This window comes from Delphinus delphis, chromosome 3 (assembly GCF_949987515.2).
Source record: "Delphinus delphis chromosome 3, mDelDel1.2, whole genome shotgun sequence".
In the NCBI taxonomy this organism is placed as follows: Eukaryota; Metazoa; Chordata; class Mammalia; order Artiodactyla; family Delphinidae; genus Delphinus; species Delphinus delphis.
Window position 1 is genome coordinate 109,251,064 of NC_082685.1, and position 24,651 is coordinate 109,275,714.

At 37.7% G+C, this 24,651-nt stretch overlaps 1 protein-coding gene across 1 annotated transcript in view; it reads right to left on the reverse strand.

The window, feature by feature from the left end:
• MSH3 (mutS homolog 3) overlaps window positions 1-24,651 on the reverse strand; it is a 180,989-nt gene that overhangs the window by 42,218 nt on the left and 114,120 nt on the right. Inside the window, exons 18-19 of the mRNA XM_060009221.1 lie at window positions 22,699-22,806; window positions 16,838-16,949 (exon numbers count right to left, since the gene is read on the reverse strand). Coding sequence (XP_059865204.1) covers window positions 16,838-16,949; window positions 22,699-22,806 — 220 coding nt within the window. The remainder of the gene's footprint in view (window positions 1-16,837; window positions 16,950-22,698; window positions 22,807-24,651) is intronic.

Here is a 24,651-nt window from a genome sequence, read left to right on the forward strand (position 1 = left end):
CTCTAACACCATACACAAAATAAACTCAAAATGGATTAAAGACCTAAATGTAAGACCGGATACTATAAAACTCTTAGAGGAAAACATAGGCAGAACACTCTCTGACATAAATTGAAGCAAGATCTTTTTTGATCCACCTCTGAGTGAATGAAATTAAAAACAAAAATAAATGAATGGGACCTAATAAAAGCTTTTGCACAGCAAAGGAAATCATCAACAAAACGAAAAGAAAACGCAGAGAATGGGAGAAAATATTTGCAAACGAAGCAACTGACAAGGGATTTATCTCCAAAATATACAAAGAGCTCATGCAGCTCAATATCAAAAAAAACCCAACCCAATCAAAAAGTGGGTGGAAGATCTAAAGAGACATTTCTCCAAAGAAGACATACAGATGGCCAAGAGGCACATGAAAAGATGCTCAACATCACTAATTATTAGAGAAATGCAAATCAAAACTACAATGAGGTATGACTTCACACTGGTCAGAATGACCATCATCAAAAAATCTACAAACAATGGAGAGGGTGTGGAGAAAAGGGAACCCTCTTGCACTGTCGGTGGGAATGTAAATTGATACAGCCACTATGGAGAACAGTACGGAGGTTCCTTAAAAAACTAAAAATAGAGCTACCATATGATCCAGCAATCCCATTCCTGGGCATATATCCAGAGGAAACCATAATTGAAAAGGATGCATGCACCCCAATGTTCATTGCAGCACCATTTACAATAGCCAGGACATGGAAGCAACCTAAATGTCCATCAACAGAGGAATGGATAAAGAAGATGTGGTACATATATACAATGGAATACTACTCAGCCATAAAAAGGAAAGAAATTGGGTCATTTGTAGAGATGTGGATGGACCTAGAGACTGTCAGAGTGAAGTAAGTCAGAAAGAGAAAAACAAATATCATATGATATCACTTATATGTGGAATCTAAAGAAATGGTACAAATGAACCTATTTTCAAAACAGAAGTTGAGTCACAGATGTAGAAAATAAACTTGTGGTTCCCAGTGGGGGAAGGGAGGCAATAAATTGGGAGACTGGAATTGACATATACACACTACTATATATAGAATAGATAAATAATGAGAACCTACATGCAAGAGGGAAGAGATATGGGAACATATGTATATGTATAACTGCTTCACTTTGTTATAAAGCAGAAACGAACACACCATTGTAAAGCAATTATACTCCAATAAAGATGTTAAAAAAAAAAGAACCTACATATACACACTACTATATATAGAATAGATAAATAATAATAAGAAGAAGAAGAACCTAGCAAGGGAACTCTATTCAATTCTCTGAAAGGACCTGTATGGAAATAGAATCTAGAAGAGTGGATATATGTGTATGTACAACTGACTCACTTTGCTGTACAGCAGAACCTAACACAACATTAGTTAATCCACTATACACCAATAAAAAAAATTAATTAAAAAAAGAGTTTTAAAAAAACTGTTGATTTAGAAAAAAAAAAAAAGCAGTTTATCCAGGAAGAAAGGAGCACGAGAAGACAGAAATGATAGAAAATAACATTCAAATGTCAATAATATTTCCTCCAATCATTAACAATATATGATGATAATGCTATGTGAAAAATACATTTATAGTGATTCTCACTGAGGATAAACTGGAGACTGGCAGAAAGACTCTTGTACAACCAAAGCTGTAAGAAAGATCCACAGAGAGAATCAAAAACAAGGATACAAATGAACTTATTTACAAAACAGAAATAGACTCACAGATGCAGAAAACAAACTTATAGTTCCAAAGGGGAAGGGGTGGTGGGGATAAATTGGGAATTTGGGATTAACAAATACTCATTACTCTATATAAAATATATAAAAAACAAGGACCTACTGTATAGCACAGGGAACTATTTTCAGTATCTTCTCATAACCTTTTACAAAAAATAATCCAAAAAAGAATATATATACATATACGTATATATATATAACTGAATCACTTTGCTGTATACCTGAAACACTGTAAATCAACTACATTTCAATAAAAAATAGTTTTGAACAAAAATAAATAAACAAAAAGAAAGCTCCACAAAGAATCAGGCAGGAAGGGAAGAGAAGCGATCAGGTCAGGACCTATGCCCCTGGGAAAGGACATAGAAGAGAAGGGGGATCCTTCCTGGGGAGTGAGCAGTTCAGGCCACATATTGGGCGCCCCAGCCCTGGGGTCCAACACAGGGAAGAAGAGTCCCCTTAGCTGGTTAGAAAGCCAGTGGGACTAACAGGAAGGCTGAAAGAAACCTAGACAACGTTCACGAAGAGTGCACACAAACTTCCTTACTCTTTAATTTTTATTTTATTTTACATGTTGGGGGTAGGAGTTTATTAATTAATTAATTTATTTTTGCTGTGTTGGGTCTTCGTTTCTGTGAGAGGGCTTTCTCTAGTTGTGGCAAGAGGGGGCCACTCTTCATTGCAGTGCGCGGGCCTCTCACTGTGGCGGCCTCTCTTGTTGCAGAGCACAGGCTCCAGACACACAGGCTCAGTAGTTGTGGCTCACGGGCCTAGTTGCTCCGCGGCATATGGGATCTTCCCAGACCGGGGCTCGAACCCGTGTCCCCTGCATTAGCAGACAGATTCTCAACCACTGCGCCACCAGGGAAGCCCAAACTTCCTTACTCTTGAAACAAGGTGCAGAAAGCAAATTGAAACTACACTGGACTCTGGAAGGTTTCCTGCGACCACTCCAGCACATGCCCTAGTCTGAACTAAGCACCCGCTCAGGCCCCACCTGCTTTGTGACACAGCTCCACGCTAGGGTGAGTGCTGCTGCAGCTGAAGAGAATGTTCACTTGCAAGGGACTGCCAGCCCAGACCCGGAATGGCATCTGAATGGGGTAAGAGCAGCCGTTACTGGTGCTGACAGAAACAGCATATCAGAAGTGGTCCTGGGCTTTGACTGTGGCCAGGACCACCACAGCCTGTGCCCAGATCTAGGCCAAGTGCCCACAATGGCCCCGCCTGCTCTACGGCACAGTTCCACACTAGGGTGAGAGCTGCGGCAGCCGAGGGGAGTGCTCAGTTGTAAAGCAAAAAGGCGGCTCAGACTGGGAACAGCATCTGAACAGGGCAGGGGCAGCCATTACTGGCACTTACAGAGGCAGCACACCAGAAGCAGTCTCAGGATCTGACAGTGGCTGAGGCCAACAGCCCGCACCCAGACTCTCTTGCTCCAGCACTGCTCCCTTCTGGGGCGAGGGTACTGGTGCCGGGAGTGGGGAGAGCAAGAGCACACACTTTGAGGGAATGGAGCCAGCTTGGAGCCAACTCTCAGGGCTTCTGCTCCTGCACCTTGGGACCTGCCCCTGCCCCCAACAGGGTGGTGTTGGCCACAGAGCAGAGGAGAAGCTCCAGCTCTCACTTGGCTCTGGCCCTGGGCCTTCCACCTCCAATCCCATTGCCTACCAAGGTGATGGCTTCTAGCACACCCTGGGGAAAGATGTGACTCATGCTCACGTGAGATCTAGCTCTCCCACCAAAGGCACTGGGCACATTCAGATTATATAAGGTCACTCCCACACAAGGATACCCCTTCAAGACCACAACAGGTAACTGTTTCACCTAATTTCACACAGACAGAGAAAGTTAAGTAAAATAATAAGACAAAGGAATTTGTTTCAATCAAAAGAACAAGAGAAAACCTCTGAAAAAACAACTAAGGAAACAGAAATAAGTAATTTGCCAGATAAAGAATTTAAAGCATTAGTAATAAGCATGCTAACTGAATTAGGGAAAAGAATAGAGGAACACAGTGTGAATTGTAACAAGGACCAAGAAAGTATAAAAAAGAACCAGTCAGAACTTAAGAATAACTGAAATGAAAAACATACTAGAAGGAATTAATAGCAGACTAGGTGATACAGAAGAATGCACAACTGATTTGGAAGATAGAATAATGGAAATCACCCAATCAGAAGAACAAAAAGAAAAACAAATTTAAAAACTGAGAACTTTTTAAGGGACTTCTAAGACAACATCAAGCGAACCAACATTTGCATTATAGGGGTCCCAGAAGGAGAAGAGAGAGAAAAAGGGGTCAAAAATATATTTGATCAAATTATGGCTGAAAACTTCCTGAACCTGAAGAATGAAACAGATAATCAGGTATAGGAAGCACAGAGACTCCCAAACAAGATGAATCCAAATAGACCCACACTAAGATATACCATAATTAAAATGGCAAAAGTTAAAGAGAGAATTCTAAAGTCATCAAGAGAAAAACAGTCATATATAAGGGAACCCCCATAACGTTATCAGCTGATTTTTCTGCAGAAAGTTTGCAGGCCAGAAGGGAGTGGTATGATATTTTTAAAGTGCTGAAAAAGAAAAACCTGCAAACTAGGATAACCTACCTAGCAAGATTAACATTTAGAACTGAAGGAGAGATAAAGAACTTCTCAGACAAGCAAAAACTAAGAGTTTATCAATACTAAAGCTACCCTAAAAGAACTGTTCAAAGGTCTTCTCTAAGTGGAAGAGACTATAACATGAAGTAAGTATCTATAGAGAAGGAAAATCCCAGCAGTAAAAGCAAATATATGGTAAAAGCTGAGGATCAACCACTTAAATAAGTTAGTATGAGATTAAAAGACAAAAAATTGTAGAAGGAACTATAACTACAATAAACAACCGTAAAGGGATAATCATAAAAATGTAAAATATGACATCAAAAACACAAAATGTGGGAGAGGGGATATATAGCTGTTAGGCTAACTGATGCCATCTCGGGCCCTTAGAGTCTCTCCTGTCCTTCCACTGACACTACCCAGGACTGTACTATGCAGTAAATCACTTCTCTGTTGTTAAGGGCTTTGAGTTAACAGATATTGTTTAATAATAATTAGGATCAGGTGGCCTCTATGCTCTGTTAGTCCCCAAACAATGATGAAAACCTTCACTGATGTATTCCTAGTGCCCACAAGACTACCTACCCATTCATAAATTTAATTTAGGAATGCACATTCTGTTTCCAAGCACCTATCCCCCACACCCTAGGTCAATTATAAAATTGTCTCAATGGTCCCTCAGCAGTGCAGACTGCACCTACGAATGCCTCCGTATCACTGTCTCCTCAATCCCAATTGCACCCTGTGAGTAAGTTACCCTATAATAAACTGACGCATTGATTATATGGGGCTGCCTGCCTCATCGTTTGGTCTCAGGATGCCTTCTCAGTTGGGTGGGACTTTTTTTTTTTTTTTTTTTGCGGTATGCGGGCCTCTCACTGTTGTGGCCTCTCCCGTTGCGGAGCACAGGCTCTGGACGCACAGGCTCAGCGGCCATGGCTCACGGGCCCAGCGGCTCTGCAGCATGTGGGATCTTCCCGGACCGGGGCACGAACCTGTGTCCCCTGCATCGGCAGGTGGACTCTCAACCACTGCGCCACCAGGGAAGCCCTGGCTGGGACTTTTCATTCCCACTGTCCTCTAACAGGGGAGTAAAAAATTGTTCAAACACATCTTTTAGAATGTGTTTGAACTTAAATGACTACCAATTTAAAACAAGTAGATATAGTTATAGGTCAACATAAATAAATCCCAAGGTAACCACAAATCAAAAACCTACAATAAGTAAACAAAAACTAGAGAGAAAAGAACACAAGCATACCACAAAAGTAAAATCATCAAGCCAAAAGGGAAGCAACTAAAATAATAATAAAAGAACAGAGAAGAACTACAAAAACAACCAGAAAACAAGTAACAAAATGGCAATGCCAATAAGTACATACCTATCAATAATCAATTTAAATGTCAATGAACTAAATGCTCCAGTCAAAAGACATAGTGTGGCTACTGAGATTTTTTTAAAAAGAACCCATCTATATGCTGCCTACAGGAGACTTACTTCAGAGCTAAAGAAACACACAGACTGAAAGTCAGGTTGGGAAGAAGGTATTTCATGCTAATAGAACAAGAAAGTGGAGGTAGCAATATTTATATCAGACAAAATAGACTCTAAAACAATGTCTATAACAAAACACACAAAAAAGGGCATTATATAGTGATAAAGGAATCAATACAAGAAGAGGCTATAATACTCACTAACATATATGAACCTAACAGAGGAGCACCTAAGTATATAAAGCAAATACTAACAGACATAAAAGGAGAAACTGACAATAATATAATAATAGTAGGGAACTTTAACACCCACTTACATGGATGCACAGATCATTCAGACAGAAAATCAATTAGGAAACAGTGGTCTCCAATGACACATTAGACCAGCTGTCTACAGGACATTCTATGCAAAAACAGTAGAATACACATTCTTTTCAACTGCACATGGAATGTTCTCATGCTAGGCCATAAAATAAGCCTCAACAAACTTAAGAGGGTAGAAATTATATCAAGCATTTCTCAATGACAACCATGTGAAACTAAAAATCAATTATAGGAAGAAAAATGGAAGAAACACAAACACACAGAGACTAAACAACATGCTACTAAGACACCAATGGATCAATGAAGGAATCAAAGAGGTAACCAGAAAATACCTTGAGACAAATGAAAATGGAAATGCAACACTCCAAAATCTATAGGATGTAGCAAGAGCAGCTACAAGAGGTATGTTTATGGCAATACACACCTACCTCAAGAAACAAGAAAAATGTTACAGAAACAAGCTAACCTACCATCTAAAGGAATTAGAAAAAGAAGAACAAAGGTCAAAGTCAGAAGAAGGAAGGAAATAATACAGATCAGAGAGGAAATGAATAAAATAGAGACAACCACCCTCCCCAAAATAGAAAAGAACAATGAAACCAAGAGCTGATTTTTTTAAAAGATAAACAAAATTGATAAACCTCATTAAGGAAAAAAAAGAGAGAAGGCCCAAATAAATAAGAAGAGAAATAATAATTGATATCACAGAGATACAAAAAATCATAGGAGAATACTATGAAGAGTTATATGCCAACAAAATGGACAACCTAGAAGAAACGGACAAATTTCTGGAAAGAGACAACCTTCCAAACTGAATCAAGAAGAAATCTGAACAAATGATCACTAGGAGTGAAATTGAACATATAATTACTGGTAGTGAAATTGAATTTGTAATTTAAAAAACCTCTCAGTGAACAAAAGTCCAGACCAGATGGCTTCAAAGGGGAATTCTACCAAACATACACAGAAGAGCAAATACCTATCTTTCTCAAACTATTCCCAAAAAAACTGAAGATGACAGAACACTCCCAAATTCATTCTATGAGGCCACCGTTACCCTGATAGCAAAATCAAAGACACTACAAAAAAAGAAAAGAAAATTATAGGCCAATATCTAAGATGAATATAGATGCAAAAATCCTCAATAAAATATTAGCAAACCAAATCCAACAATATATAAAAAGGGTCATATACCATGATCAAGTTGGATTTATTTCAGGGGCTTAAGGAGACTCAATATTCACAAAATCAATGTGATATAACACATTAACAAAAGGAAGGATAAAAATCACATGATCATCTCAATAGACACAGAAAAAGCATTTGACAAAATCCATTCATGATAAAAACTCTCTAAGTAGGTATATAGGAACATATCTCAACATAATAAAGGCCATTTGTGATAAACCCACAGCTAACATTATACTCAACAGTGAAAAGCTAAAAGCTTACCCTCTAAAATCAGGAACAAGACAAGGATACCAACTCTCACCACTTCTATTTAACATAATATTGGAAGACCAAGCCACAGCAATCACACAAGAAAAACAAATAGAAGGCATCCAAATTGGAAGAAAATAAGTAAAACTGTCACTATTTGCAGATGACATAATATTATATATAGAAAACCCTAAAGTCTCCACCAAAAAACTATTAAAACTAATAAATGAATTCAGTAAAGTTGCAAGATACAGGACTAATATAAAAAAATCAGTTGCTTTTCTATACACCAATAGTGAACTATCAGAAAGAGAAAAGCAAGAAAACAATCCATTTAACATCGCATCAAAAGGAAAAAAATACCTAGGAATAAACCTAACCAAGGAAGTGAAAGACCTATACTCTGAAATCTATAAAACATTAATGAAGGAAAATGAAGGTGATACAAAGAAATGGAAAGATATCCCGTGTTCATGGACTGGAAAAAATATTGTTAAAATGTCCATAATACCCAAAGCAATCTGCAGATTTAATGCAATTCCTATCAAAATACCCATGACATTTTTCACAGAACTAGAACAAATAATGTTAAAATTTATATGGAACCATAAAAGACCCCTAGTTGCCAAAGCAATCTTGACAAAAGAGAACAAAGCTGGAGGTATCACCCTCCCAGACTTCAGACAATACTACAAAGCTACAGTAATCAACACAGCATGGTACTGGCACAAAAACAGACACAAAGATCAATGGAACAGAGTGGAGAGCACTGAAATAAACCCACACACTAATGATCAATTAATTTACAACAAAGGAGACAAGAATATACAATGGAGAAAAGACAATCTCTTCAATAGGTGGTGCTGGGAAAACTGAACAACTACATTTAAAAGAATGAAATTGTAACACTTTATGACAACATATATAAAAATAAACTCAAAATGGATTAAAGATCTGAAACCATAAAACTCCATAAATCACAGCAGTATTTTTGGGGATCAGTTTCCTAAGGCAAAAGAAACAGAAGCCAAAAGAAACAAATGGGACCTAATTAAACCTAAAAGCTTTTGCACAGCACAGAAAGCCATCAACAAAACAAAAAGACAACCTACTGAATGGGAGAAAATATTTACAAATGATATGACCAATAAGGAATTAATATACAAAATATATAAACAACTCAGCATCAAAAACACAAACAACCGCATTAAAAATTGGGCAGAAGACCTGAATAGACAGTTTTCCAAAGAAGATATACAGATGGCCAACAGGCACATGAAAAGATGCTCAACATCACTAATCATCAGAGAAATGCAAATCAAAACCACAATGAGATATCACCTCACAGCTGTCTGAAAGGCTATCATCAAAAAGTCTACAAATAAAAAATATTGGTGAGGATGCTGAAAAAGGCAACCCATTTACACTGTTGGTGGGAGTGTAAATTGGTGTAGTCATATGGAAAATAGTATGGAGGTTCCTCAAAAAACTAAAAATAAAACTACCATATGATCCAGCAATTCCACTGCTGGGTATGCATCTGAAGAAAACAAAAAAACACTAATTTGAAAAGATTCATGCACCACAATGTTCACAGCAGCATTATTTACAATAGCCCAGATATGGAAGAGACCTAAGTGTCCATCAACAGATGAACGGATAAAGAAGATGTGGTACATATATATAAGGAATAACACTAAGTCGTAAAAAAGAATGAAATTCTGCCATTCATAACAATGTGGATGGACCTAGAGAGTATTACACTTAGAAAAATAAGTCAGACAGAGAAAGACAAATATTTTATGTTACCACTTACATGTGGAATCTAAAAAGTAAAGCAAACGAAGGAATATAATAGAATAGAAATTGACTCACAGATATAGAGAACAAACTAGTGGTTACCAGTGGGGAGAGGGAACAGGGGAATGGCAAGATAGGTGTAGGGAATTAAGAGATACAAATTACTATGTGTAAAATAAATAAGCTACAAGGCTATATTGTATAGCACAGGGAAATATAGCTATTATTTTGTAACAACTTTAAATGGAGAATAATCTATAAAAATACTGAATCAATATATTGTACACCTGAAATTAATACAATACTGTAAGTCAACTAAACTTCAATTAAAAAGAAAACACATTTATAGCAGAATCATGAGAATAATCTGGCCATAGAATTAAATTAAGCTTACAACTCAAACATATTTTATGGTATGCATTATTGTTGCTCTGCTTTGTCATTAGGTACAAAGTCAACAGGGTATGCACATTATTGTAATCACTCTTACTTTTAACATTTATATAGACAAAACAAGCATTTCTGGGAGTATTTGTTCTGGGAGAAGAGAGCAAATGGAAAGTTTGTGGTCTTTGCTCTCCTCGCACACTACCTCAACTTGACTAGTTTCAAGTATCATTCTTGTAACAAATATGTGAGCTCCTACTATGTGCCCACATGGTAGTAGGTTCTAAGGCACCTTCTTGATCTCAGGGTAAGAAACTGTGACCAGGACTCTAGTGTCCATCCTGCCCCACTCTAGAATACTTGGGCTGTGGATTTCCCTTGGGTGACAGAGATCCACAGGGTTCGAGCACTTCCTGGGAATCTTCCTGCTCTGCGTATTTGACTCATTTTCCTCCCTCTTACAAATTTAGAAGCCACCAACCACACTTTTCCCTTTCTCCCTCCCAAAAGGTAAATTTATATTATTTATATTAAAAAAAAAACAAAAAAACCACAAACTAAAAACTCCACCTTGGACTGCTATAAAAAAATCCATCCATTACGAAGTCATTTGGTTTAAAAAGTAAACAATCCTGAGACTGCTGTGGGTTATGGTGGCGTTTCCCAAGCGATACTGAGACAGGCTGGGACCTGGGACCCTTTGCTGCAGTGCTTGCACCTGGACAAACGTCTCCTCGAGAAACAAAATACAAAGAAACTATATGAGACTAAAAACAACTGCATGAATGCGCAGTTGGGGTAAATTTTGGATAACAACATACAAAGAGACCAAAAACCGAACTGCCACTTCTGAAGAGCCGGGAGCAAAAGCAGGGTACTGAGCATGCCCCCTGCATACAGCACCACCAAAGGGATGGGCGAACCCCCTAAGTCACTCTCCAGCCCATCCCTTGGACACACCCCTACCCTCACCCCATATAAGGAACCAGCTTGGCCTCCCTGAGTGAGCCAGAGAACCTGTTGCTTGTTCTCGCTCCTCCTTGCTGAGGCAGGGGCCCCAATAAAGCCTTGCCTGAATTTCTTGTTTGGCCTCTTATCAATTTCTATTGATTAAGGAGGCTAAGAACCCTGGTTGGTAACAGTATGTCTTGGCAAACTGTCTTGGTCTGCTTCACAGGTTACAGGTGTTCCAAGATGCTGACCCTCAAAGTGGCAGGTGGAGCTGGGGCAGTCAGAGCTCCCAGGACAACCTCCTTTTGCTCTGAGCAACCTTTTCCTTCTCCTTTTATGCCAGTGTACCAGCACTAGCATCATTTTATTGGTGTGCTGCGAAGTGAAAAAGGTTGGAAAGCACTGGCTTGCCTTAGCATACTTTCATGTTTTGGGAAATAGTTCAAGACTATTCAACTTAACCCCTGGCAGTCAACTCCCCTTTCTGGGCCTTGGTTTACTCACAAGTATGAAGAGGTGGTTACACTAAATGATCCCTAATGTCCCTTTCTAGTTCTATAGTATAATTACTGTGTAAGTTGTGAACTTCCCATATAACATCCTGAAAAATAACATTTTGTGAAGAAGAAAAAAGCACAGATTTGGAGTAAGACTTGGAGACTGCTCAAGACTTCAAGTTAATCCTTATTTAACAAATCTGATTAGATGCCTGCTATGTGCCAGAGAGCCGTGATTGACAGTAGGACTATAACTAAAGCAGAGAAGCAAAGTCCCTGTTCTCTTCAAGCTTATAATCCACTGGGAACCACAAACCAAAAAAAGGCAATTACAATTTAGTGGCATAAAGACTAAACTGGGGAGAAATACAGAGTGTTGTGGGTATGTGACAGGGGTACCCATCCCAGCTTTGGTAGGGAAGCTTTAGTGCGGGATGTGACACCAGGACCAGACTTAAAGAAAAGCAGGAGCTGGAGGGCATGTGGGGTGGGAGGTGGGTGTGTGGGAGGTGGGTGCGGACGGTGTGGGGGAAGATGACATTCTAGGCAGAGGGAAGACCATCTGCCAAGTCCCTTAGTGGCGCAGTACGCTGGGAACTATACGACTGGAATTTTAAGCATTAATTCAAATAAGGGAGTGATATGACAGGTTAGGAAAAGCCCTGTGGCTGCAGAGTGGAGAATAAACTGGAGGTGGGCAGATTCAGTGGCTGCTAAGTCTACAAATACTCAGATTATGTAATGAGTCAGGGAAGGGAACCAAAAAGGGAGGGTTTAAAAGCGTATTCCTTTCAATTATGCTTGCAGAAGTCAAACAAGGTTTCCTAGAAGAGGAGGCAGAGCCCCAGGTCTTAAAGGATAAAAAGGAATATACAATAGCACCTTGTTTTTTTAAATTTTTTGTATTTCTATTTTTTTTTGATGTTCAGATGAAACAATAACTGAATGCTAAAAATTAGGTAGGGATATATTTAAAAGATACTTGAAAAATTCTCTTCAGCTAAACCCACTTTCAGTGAAATGACTCTTCTATGTCATGCCTGAGAGGGCTTTTTCTTCAGCCTTCTTTACATTTTTATACAATCTCCCTGAGTGACAGACCCAGAATCTAAACTCCCTGTACATGCATCGTGATGATTCTTAAATCCCTAACTCCAGCTCAGTCCTCTCTCCTGGCTTTTATATCCACCTTCACCTTGGGATCTCCACCAAATGTCCCACAAGCACCTCAAAGTCACAGTTCCTTTCTATTTGATTCTTTGTTATATTCCTGCCAGAAAATCCAGTGTAGCAGGTTAAAAAAAAAATGTTAGTTTGTTTATTGACCATTCGGATATCCTGTACTTTGAAATGCCTGTTGAAGTCTGTTGCCAATTTTTCTACTGGATAATCCGTTAGTTCCCTCATAGCCTTTATAAGTACTCCATCAGTGTTAATTTAATTGGCTCTATCTCCCACCAAATTAGAGCGGTATTGTGTCTCTTCTTTGTAAGCCTGAAATCAAGCACAATATTGACACAAAGTAACTGTGTCAAAATCTGTAAGAATAAAATATTCATAAAACAATGCTAGTAAAAAATTCATAAATCAATGCAAGATTGTGAGATGTGAAAAAAAATGAGTATTCTTAAAACCGGTTGAGGAAAAGCAGGCAGTAAGTTGGCTTGTTTAGAAGCATTACAATGAGTTCATATAATACAGAATCCAGAAAAGTATAATTACATGTGCAAAAGACCATTTCTTAAAATTACATGACTATCAAAAGCAACGATGCCACCTGACTTTCAGGAAATTATTTTCAGAGTGTATTTTATAATTAACACCTATAAAATATTTAAAATTGAGTTTTACATAGTAAGTTCTTTTTCAACAGTATCCCTATATAGAAATTTATACCCTGCAAAAAAGAATGCACTTCACCATAGCAACAGTTCTATATCAACTCCTACTCAAGTTAGAAAAAGCATATGTAAAAGAAATGAATATTCTGGAATATTCTGAGGTGCTTGCTGGAATAAATCACTCCACTTATTTTGTAAAAATTTAAAAGTAAGAGTTCAACGTTTCTTTGAAACATTCCTGTAATTAGGCTAATTTAGTTTCTCAAATCTTGCTTTTTTAAATAGTGTAATACGTTACTTAAAAGAGGGGGAAAAAAGAATAAAAAAAGGAAAAAACAAATTCAATGTCAAGAATAACATACTTGATTTGTGTTTTGGGGGATGAGAATAACAACAGGAAATGATGTTTCAAGTGATTTATAAGTAAACCAAGGTACTATATGGTACAACTCTATTACTTTCTCAAGAAAAGTAACACCCTACTGGTATTATGGAAACTGAAAAAGAAATTCTTATGTTCACAGAGACTTCCTGTAATAAGTACTTCCAAGTACTTATTAACTTGGTTTGATAAATTAAGTAACTTACAAATTCCCTAATGAGAATAAACATGTTTACAGACACTGGGGATCTGGTTATGTACTCCTACAAGTCTTTGGATGATATTGCCAACGAAAAATTGCCACTTGCCATCTGCCTCTACAAGGACTAAGTCACAAACCACTGTAACCGCTGACCTTCAACACACCCTGGAAGGATTTCAGGGTGGAGATCAGGAATCAGGCACTCTGTGCTCTGGGAAAAACTGGCAGAACAGGCCTTCAGATAGTTAGATGTTTTCAGGAGGACATTTTGAGCCCAACTCTTGCATCTCCTCATATCTAGAAAAGCACTAAAATCATTAATGGTGACATCTGCTCCTCGTGACTAGCAGCAAGTCTCCGCCAAAACATGTGCTTGACTGCATGCACCCCCTTCACTAAAAGCATATGTAACACTGACCTTCCCCCCACCTCTTTGGAGCAGTTTCTCAGAGCTATCTGAAATGCTGTCTCCCAGGCTAAAGCCCTCATTTTGTCCCACATAAAACTCAACTCACAAATCTCACACCGTGCATGCAGTTTTTTAGTCGGCAATATCAGAATGTATCGTTAAACTTGATGTAATTCAAAGCATTTCCTTTCACTCACCACCCTTGTGGTCAACCAAATTCACCAGGCTCACATCTCTGTCAACCTTGCTCACAGCCCAAGATGGAATACTCTGTGATATTCCCAACTCCCTTGCTCTCCTGGGCTTCCTTTCTCTGACCTAATTTCCAACTGTTCCCCTACATTTCAATTTTCTCACTATCCTCTGAAAAATTCCCCAATAGTTCTATGTTTCTAACTTCCTTGCTTAACATTTCCTTCATACGCTGACTTAGACTGAAAGCTGGCTGTTATTCCCCTGCAGTCATCTCATTTCAAGGATGAGCTTTTTGCCCCATCCTGTCACATGTATCTCAGGGTTCAAACGTTCTCCCATATCTGCTTCCTCAGGGCTTTACCATCTCTGCTTGTCTTCACCACAGGCATCTACATCTACCTCCAGGTCACCAGTCTCCATCCCTCGCAATCTCTGACACCTGGACCACCTTCACCTTCCACTACAAATCCTGTTGTTTTAGATGATTTCAATGTGCATATGGTTGCCTTTTTCTCAAATGCTGTTCCCTGATCTCCTCATCTCCGAAGACCTTCTCCACTTCCGCTACTCACCTTCCATAGCCATACCTAGGATCTTGCCCTCACCCAGAACACTACCTCTGAAATCTTGAATTCAGGCATCTCATTCTCTGATACAATCTCTCTCACTTAACTATTCCCTACATATTAATTCTTTCATCTCATCACCAGATAATTTTCCTCTGTGTTGACAAAGACTCCCTCCTTGACTAAATTCTAGTCAGGCTCCTCTGAGCCCTCTTCTTGACTAGGCCCCAACCTTGGCCTATAACAACTGCAACCCTCTCAGCACAAATGACTTCACTTACCCTCCCCACTAAGAGACCAGAACAAAAGCCAGCAGAGCTTCTAACTGCTCAAGGCTGCATTCTTGGGATGACCCCAGTCCCCCTTAAAGTGCCTGCCTATAAAAGCACAACACTGCCAAGGGAGAATTTATACTTGTTCCAGCCAAAACGTGGTGATAGGCAGATAGACCCCGAACCTTCTCTTAGAGCAGTTACTTCAGAAAGCTTGCAATTATAAATCCTTTCTCTGCCCCTCTAAGAGGTAAATCTTCTACCACCTAGAGCTGCATGAAATGCAAACATTCATTGAAATGCAAACATTCATGGAGATAACTCTCACTGTCCTTCTCAGTCCCTGTGGGAGGGTATTAGCAACAGTTGCCAGTTAGTAAACTCAGAAGGGTCTCACACTAACCAAACCCCTTTCTCAATTTTTCTGTTCCCACTTCCTTGAACCTGCCCACACCCACCACTCCTCCCTACTCCCTCATTCTCCCTTTAAGACACCCAGTCACCTCTGTACAAACTGAAGTTGAATTCAGTTCAAGCTGGACTCTTTTCCCTAGGCAATAATATTACTGAATAAAACCACCCTTGCCACTTTAATTAGTGTGTGGTAGTATACAGCTCTGTTTATCTTTGACAATGTAATTCTATGTAACACACACACACACACACACACACACACACACACACAGAGTTCACTTTTTTCCCCAGCTTTAATCATTCTCTTGCTAGTATTCTCAATCCTTTAGGGGAAAAAAAAATCTAAATTCCTTAACATGGCTTTAAACAAATTGGCCTCTTCCTTATTTCTGACACTTTTTTCTTTACACTCTATGTCCCAACCTTCCTCAACATCTTTCAGTTCCCTGAACCCACCCTGTCTCACTCCCAGACTCTACCATGCTGGTTTCCGACCTGGAATACTCCTCTCCATTTCCCTGGCCTGCAGTGACTCACTCTCTTCAGTCAATATTTCATCCCTGGGAAACTTCGCAAATGCTCCCCCTACATTGGGTTAGGTCAACCTGCTACATGCTCCATGACACCTGGTCTCCTGTACCCTAGCCTGACCCAGCTGTATTGTAATAAACTATCTTCTCTGCTAGACCACCAGCTCTCTAAGGGCAGGGATATTTCTGTCTTGCTTCCCACTCTCTGTCCTAATACTCTGCTTCACTACCTGGGGCTAAATAGGAACTCAGTAAGTATGTGTTAAATGAATAAGTATTTTAAATCATTAATGTAGTATAAGAGAACTCTAGCCCAAATAACAAAAATTCTTATCATTGAAATCAGCTGAAGCATCTGTGATTCTTTAACAGAATGTTTGAAAACAGTAGAGCACAAGACAAAGCCTATACTCTACACCAACAGGAATCTGCAAAACCATGGTATGATTCTACCCCATTAGCATCTGCGAGCATTTATAAATATAAAATATTTTCCCTGGATTACCAAGGATAACTAATTAAGGCTAATCCTTTAGTTGCTAAATTGTTCCCTCTATAGATAGTCTTTCATTGGAAATAGCACTGATTCCATATTTGGTGGTGAATATAAAACTACAGCCAAGGATTAGTTGATTTAAAGCCTAAGGTAAAACTTGTGTAAATTTTTAAAACATTATTTGGTATTTAAAAGTTTGAGATTAGTGTTATCATCTTTCACTTATTTTTGGCCATGATGTGGTACTTACCAACAAATTTGTACTATTGGGAACATACTGGCCCTGTTCTCCCAGCAGCACGTCAATCACGGGGTGCCGGCCATTTTTTATTATGATTTTCCTTTCTTCTTGTAGAGTTGGTCTGCGAAAAGAAGCATGTTTCAATTTACAAGGCAAGGAAACAGCCTTTAAAAAAATCTCTAAGAGCATGAAAATTTTTGTGGCCAGTCTGTCAGACACACAACAAAACCTTAAACATGGACTTTAAGAACATATGTTCAGAATAAGTCTTTGAGTATAAAAGTTAAATTTCAACTGCAGAATCAGAATTGGAAAGACAATTATAATTATAGTGCTCCGAAGCACAAACTTTAGCAGAGTCTTACGATGGCTCCGTAACTACCTTTATGAGATCCTTTTTATTTTTCTACTATTCTCTAAAATATTTTCATTAATAGAAACTACAGTTCAGATTATTGCTACTTAAATCATTTCTAGTAATAAGCAAAATAAAGAAAATCAGGCAAAATTATTTCTAGATTTAATTATTACATTAATAAAAATTGTGTGTTGGACTTGGGGACAGAAGGACCTAAAAGTTTCATATTCTGTTTAATTAAAACATCTTTATATGGTCTTTAGTATCTTTCACTTTTTTTGATATAAAAAATGTTTGTTTGTTTTGCTGGTTTTGTTTTTTAAGGTTTTATCTTTCTGTTTTTATCTATAGCTTTATCTATCCAAGCTCTTGTGAGCACTGTCCTTCTCTCAGTCTCCTCCCCAGAGGTTACCACTGAGAGCAGTTTGGAGTCTACTCTTTCCAACCTTCTTCTCTGCATTTAAGTTTATATACACTGATTGTATTGCTTTGTGATTTCTTCTTAAAAAAAAAAAATCATACTGTAAGATATCATTCCACAACTACTTTTTTTCTCCCTTAATATTCCTCAATACATATAAAAGGCAGATTTCACCATTTACCATATGGGTCCAATGGAATCTTTCATTTATTTTTTAAGTATTTCTAAGTCATTTTACAAGTAATATGTAGAAATGCAAATAAAAGAATAGTGAAAAAAATCATGACAAATTTTAGTAAGAATTCAAATACAGCAAATCTCAAATTTTTATTCTCTATTTCCTGGTTTTGAAGGCATATATACCTGGAATGGGCAACACACTGTGAATGTAAATAACTGTTCATAAGCTGTCATGCATGCACCTGGACCATATTCATTTATAAATACTAAGTCTAGATTTCAATACATTTCTAATAGGTTTTAGCTTATCATTATTTCTGATTCTTTTACCACTTGCAACAAAAATGCACTGTTTGAAAAAAAAAATGCACTGTTTGAAGAATTTTTTTGAAATCTTTTAAAGCTCATAATTTTGTAAAAGAGAAGACAAGCCATCTTCTTTGTTTCATAACTGCAAAACATTTTTGCACTTACGTTTATAAATACAATTAGAATAATCAATCAAATGAGTATTTTTATTTTATATCATCGATTTTCTTTCAATCTCCTGCCTTCAGCACCTATCCACCAGCAAACAGCATCAAGTAAATTTTAGCGCACAAATATCATAAAAGAATACTCCCAGACGTCCTTTTAGCAAAACAGGATGGTCCCGTTTCTTGTCACTAAGTATTGCATGCTGTGTGTTTCCTTTGGAATAACAAACTGGATAAGAATACTACATTTCATTTTGCCCTCACAAATAAATTACTCACACACTAATTCTTGAGTTGGAGACAGTGCACCTAGGATATTATTATCCACACACTCATAATCTGAGATTTTGTTTACACCAGAAATTTCACCACCATCATTAGTATCTAGAGCACTGCTATCTTTCCCTTCACATTCATCTTCTGAATAACCTAGTAACAATGAAATGTCTCCCATCAGTTTTTTTCTCTTTGCTATTATGGGTGAGAAATGAAAAATTCTGAGTTCTCAACTGTGTAGCCTCAAAGTTAGAAGCAAACTACAAGAGTGGCATCTCCAGTCTTCTTATATACCTTCTTGAAAGATGATGTAACTCTTCGGAAAATACAATGAGAAAAATGAAGAATGACGTGACAGTGCTTTCTATCTTAATTTTGCATCATCATTCTCCAGCTTCCTTCTTATTTTAGACTTTTACAGCATACTGGGAAAAATTGATAAACAGTGATGAAATCATTCCTAGGATGATGAAATAGTAAAGCATTCCAGACATAAGCAAGATAAAAATCATTAAAGATCCCAAAATGAATCTTTGATTTATAAAAGGGTCCAATGGACCCATCTGGTAAATGCAAGACAGAATAAATTTTATTCTCCTTTAAAAAAAAAAAAAAGGTAAATTGTCTCTTTGTTTTTTGGAAGACGTTTAAAGAACTCAAAGCTGAAATTAGGTCCAGTGAACCCTGATGGCATGGAATACAGAAGATGACAGATCATGCCTTGTCAGAACTTCAGCATTCTTTGGAAGGTGCTGAATAATAAGTTAGCTGTTCTCCACTGTTGAACATTTAGACTGCCTAGATTTTCACTGTTATAAACAATGCTCCAATGAACACCCATATATACGTGTGCATGTGCATATTTCCAGGTGTTTCTCTAAGCCAGAGGAAATTCCTGAAGCAGAATTTCCAAATCATAGGGTATGCATATTTGTTAACAGATGAGATACCTGTATCAATTTACCCTCCTACCAGCAGGATATGAAAGGTGACTTTTCATACCCTTATCTAAAGTTGGTATTATCAAACTTTCTAATTTTTAACAGTGTGACCTCATTGCTTTAATTTGCAATCACTGATTCCTAAGGTTGAACGTCTTTTCATCAATTTCTTGGCCACTTGCTGGTCTTTTTCATCTTAACATCCTATCAATGACCTCCTCAAGTGCTTAGACTCAGAACTTTCACATATAAGCACATTTCTGAACTTACTCAAAACACCAAGAAATACTACTTTCCTAAATAAATACTTAAATTCTTCTTAAATATATCTGGCTAACAAAACCCCAAGAATGTACACTCACATGTCTCAAAGAAAGTCACTAAAGTATCTTCTGAGTAAACAATTCGAAATCATCCTTTGGAAAAGGACATTTAAAATTACAAGAAAAGGACAGTTTTTGAATTTTAGGGTATAATTTTAAAATACAGTTTTTACCTAAATGGGTTATGAATCTACTGTAAAAGAAAAAAGATGAAACCAACTGTAAGCGATATCAGTTTTAAAATAAAATTCTAAGTGCTCTGCCAAGTGAAATCAACATATATTCATGACATTGATATGATTTCCCAGGAAGGTTTTCACTTTAGAATAAAAATTTGATTTTTTCTGCTCTAAAATCTACACTGACTTATTCTGTTACTATCAAAATTACATAATGACAAAACACTTCCTGGTATAGTAAGAAGCAAATGATTATTCAGAGAGCTGAGATGATATACTAGGACAGGACAGTTACAGCAAGAAAGATATGAAAATCATGTTGAGGGCATTTTGTGGCACTGAAGAGAAAGAACTGAGAAAATCTGGATTCTGCCTGAAAAGAATGAAACATTGAACTTGAACAAATTTACTTATTTTATATTTTTAAAATTGCATCATTCTCCTTTAAACGCCCCAGAGAAACAAAACATAATCCATATTAATAAAACAGTATAATGTCCAGAATACGAATTGGATAGAAAGACCTAGAATAAGAACTTCTGCATAAAGATTTAGACTCTAGTGAATAAAGTGTCCTAATAGCATTTAGAAAGATGAGACTGTAATTATGAAGCCAAATAATCAATTTTAACTGCAATAACTCAGATGCACTGAAATCTTTAAACAAGTTGGAAATCTAAGAAAAAAAAGTATAAACTTCAGATACTTAAGTACTAGTTTAAAAGGTATTTTAGATAAACGTTTCCAATTTCATGGCTATTTACACTCAATTTTATGGCTGCTAAAAAAGAGACTGAGTATATTACTTAAAGGTTATGGTGTGATTTTTCATTTAAATTTTTCAGGTGGATTTTTCTTAATATAAAATATATAGTATCCAATTAGAATAGTATTTTAGTGTGCAACATTTCCTGAAATTGTCTTACTGATAGAAGAGGTGGTTTGGAACAATCGTACTGAGGACAAGTAAGAGGTTGGATAAAGTACAGAAAACAGCTACTTGAAGGCTCCTGACAACTAACAGGACAGCAAGGAATTACCAGGGCAGGATCTGGTGTAGAACTGAGGGTCAGGGAGACTGTTTGCCAATTACTGAGGGAACGGCTGACACTGAGCACTATGGACAGCTTTAATCTGGATTGAGATACCAAAGGCTGCGCATCAGGCATAAGAGTGCATATGAAGTGAGAAATGCAGATTCTGAATCTTTGAACCTTTGAATATTTGAGCCTTTGAATCTCTGAATCACCTCAAGCCCTGATAAGGACTAAGTGATGCCAGACGTTAGTGTATTGAGATGTGACTCTTTCAGAAGAAATATAACATCAAATTATTTCTAAAAATGATTTTGCAAATACAATGCCTACAAGATAATCAAAATAACCAGGCATTTAAGGAGATACATGAATGAAAATGAACAGAAACAACAGACAATAGAAACAGGCCCACAAGGACTACAGATATTCGAATCATCAGACACAGACTTTAAGATAACTATGCTTACCATGTTCAAAGAGACAGACAAGATTGCGAATTGATAGAAAACGAAAAATGACTTTTAAAAAATAAATTATTATAGGTATGAAACATATTAAAAACCCTTAGGCTCAGATATTTTTTATTAAAGACAAAAAACTTTTACAATACTTAATTCTTTCTGATTTTTGAATAAACATCTGTAACAATTGCTGTTTATTAAGTGTTTATCATCTACCTGGTCCTGCTTAGAAGTTTCATAATGTCTTTATCACATTTAATTTGCACAACATTTCTAAGAGGCAGGTATTATTTCGTCAATGCAGAAACTGAGGATCAGACAGGTTACGAAACTTGTTTAAAGTCAGTTGTCAAAAACCAGGCTGGTATTCAAAACTATACCCCTAAGAGATGATTAGGTCATAAGGGCAGAACCCTCAAGAATGGGCTAGTATTCTTATAAAAGAGACCCCAGAGAGCCCCCGACAGGGCAATGCCCACAGGAGTCACAGAGAGCCACCAGTGCAAAATTCTGGTCTGGGGCAGCTGCCAGAGTGAGCTCAGGCACAGAGCACCAGCAGAAGTGGGGCCACCAAAGAGACCTACCTCATGGGCAGGGCCCAGGCACAGAGCCACTGTGGCAGCTGGGTGGCCTGGAGCCCTAGGGGCCCAACCTTTGCCAAGCAAATCTACAGGAACAGGACTGCCACCCCAGTGGGTCAGGAAAGCAGGACCCTTGTGCCCCAGTGGGCCTAGAGGATAGAGCACTGAGTCAAAGATTTAGCTGATGCTTAAGATTTGGACTTCAGGAAGAGCAACTGAGTGCAATTTGCCTCAAAATGAATCATACCTTAACTCTCCCCCATATCTGATTTAGATGATATTTAAATGAGACTTTTATAATTATAAAGTTAAACATATCATAAAGTGTTCCAGTGAATGCTAACAAATGAAAGGATTGCTCCTTTATGAAAATGTCACCCACATAAACCTAAAAATTGAAATATGTAACATTCCCCTCTAGTTATAGTGAATATCTGCTTTCACTGCACTCAATGGTACAGCAAGAAAGGAATTTCTTAATTTTAAATCAAGCTATATGTGTATGACATTCAGCTTTACCAAGAGTTCAACATATTTGAGTAATTTTAATACCTTACAATAAAAACACTGAAATTAATTGAATAATTCTATCTGTTCTAAAGCACTGGAAAAGGGGAGAAATGAAAAAACGCATTACCTGCAGTAATCTCCTTGCTTAGCGACCTTGGCCAAGGAGAAAATGCAGTCAACAGTTGCTAGGTGATGTACTGCTTTACACAAGGAGTGATAATGTTCACTGAAGTTCCTACAGAAACAACAACAACAAGGTGAGCAAACTGATTTCTTAGACCTGTAAAAGCTGCACAATAAGTAATCACTTTGTTAGCTTAGATGAGCATAAACAAAATAACCAGGCATACCTAGCAGTTAAGAAAGGTGGAAATTACAGTGAACTACTTTTCTGTTTAATAACTTGATTGAGGCTTCTTTTTCTTTCACTTGGAAAGAAATATATATATTTAAAAGTTTCTATACAAAAGATGTCTACTATTAATACCTTATTGCACATTTCATCTGACCATGACACTTCAACTCAGACCTAATGAACACTAATGTAGTGATCATTTTCATTTAGCTTAAATAATGTCATGAACTAGCCAAATGGGTCAGCCTCCCTTTGTGCTTCTCCTTCACAGCATCATCCAAACTAGGAATAACAGTCTTATTATCTTTCTCTCACATTGACTGGAAACTTCTCGATGGTAGAGCCCAAATCCATCTGATGTACTTATTTAACATCTAGCCCAGAGTTGACACTGTAATAAATTTCATAGAAGGCAAGCAAGAAGAAAGGTACTTTTTTTCAGTAACCGTCAGTTGTCTTATTAATAATTCATATAGAAATTAAATCTTAGACTTGTTTTTCGATAGGTCTGCCATTGACTCAAATCTTTGGCCAATTAAGTAGCTGGTGATCTAAAAGCTTAAAAGACTTTACTGAAAGACTTATTCAAGAAAAAATATAGGAATGTATCCAGGAGGTTTCCTTCTCTTTGTTTTTTTTTTTTTTTTTTTTGCTTAGATTATCCCATTTTCTCTTGTCACAGGAGTCCCTTATACCCTTTTAAAGAAGGTCCCCACAAAAGTGATGACTGTTATGCTGAATGCTTCTCTTAAAAAATATTTCTGTATTGTACTATGGGTTTCAGAAACTCAGAGATTTAGTCTGTTTGCTTCTTAAATCCAAAGGTTTTTAGAGTGCTTCCTAGCTTGAAAATGACATCCAGATTAAGCTACTATGTGATTAGTTATTACTATAATACTGTATTGATCTTTTAGAATCTGTAATTTCTGATTTTTTATTAATATTAGACTATTCTATGTAAATGACTTTTTCAGATACTAGAAACAACACGTTAAATATCCAGTTTTATTTCTGCATTAACTTTGTGAATTGAAAAATTTGTGAACTGAAAAATATATCTTTACATTACAGTATATTTTAAACTTCTTTGAGTAGATGGAGCATAATGAATACAATTTATCAATTTCTCCCTGAATTAAAGTTAATCAAAACAAACAACATGAATCCCACTAACAGTATTAGGAGTCTGTGCAAAATCCCAAGCACAAAGGAGACTGGCCCCTGCCATCAGACAGGAGCACCAAGTTTTCACCTTAAAAATGACTCTTGGGCTTCCCTGGTGGTGCAGTGGTTGAGAGTCCACCTGCCGAAGCAGGGGACATGGGTTCGTGCCCAGGTCCAGGAATATCCCACATGCTGCAGAGCAGCTGGGCCCGTGAGCCATGGCCGCTGAGCCTGCACGTCCGGAGCCTCTGCTCCACAACGGGAGAGGCCACAGCAGTGAGAGGCCCACATACCGCAAAAAACAAACAAACAAACAAAAAAACCTCAGTTTTGAAGATGCCACGTGATGCACAGATGTAACACCCCTGAGTGGTTGCCCAGTGATCAGGCCTTGTCATTTCTGGTCTGGCTTCAATTTTAGATCTGACCACTCATCTATCCCTTGGACTGTGGCTGATTCTGTCCCTAATTCTAATTACTGACCCATCCGGTCTTCCTATCCTGGCACTCTCTCTTTTGCCAGAGAGCAGCCACATTTGATGTTTCTGCTCTTGCCTCTCT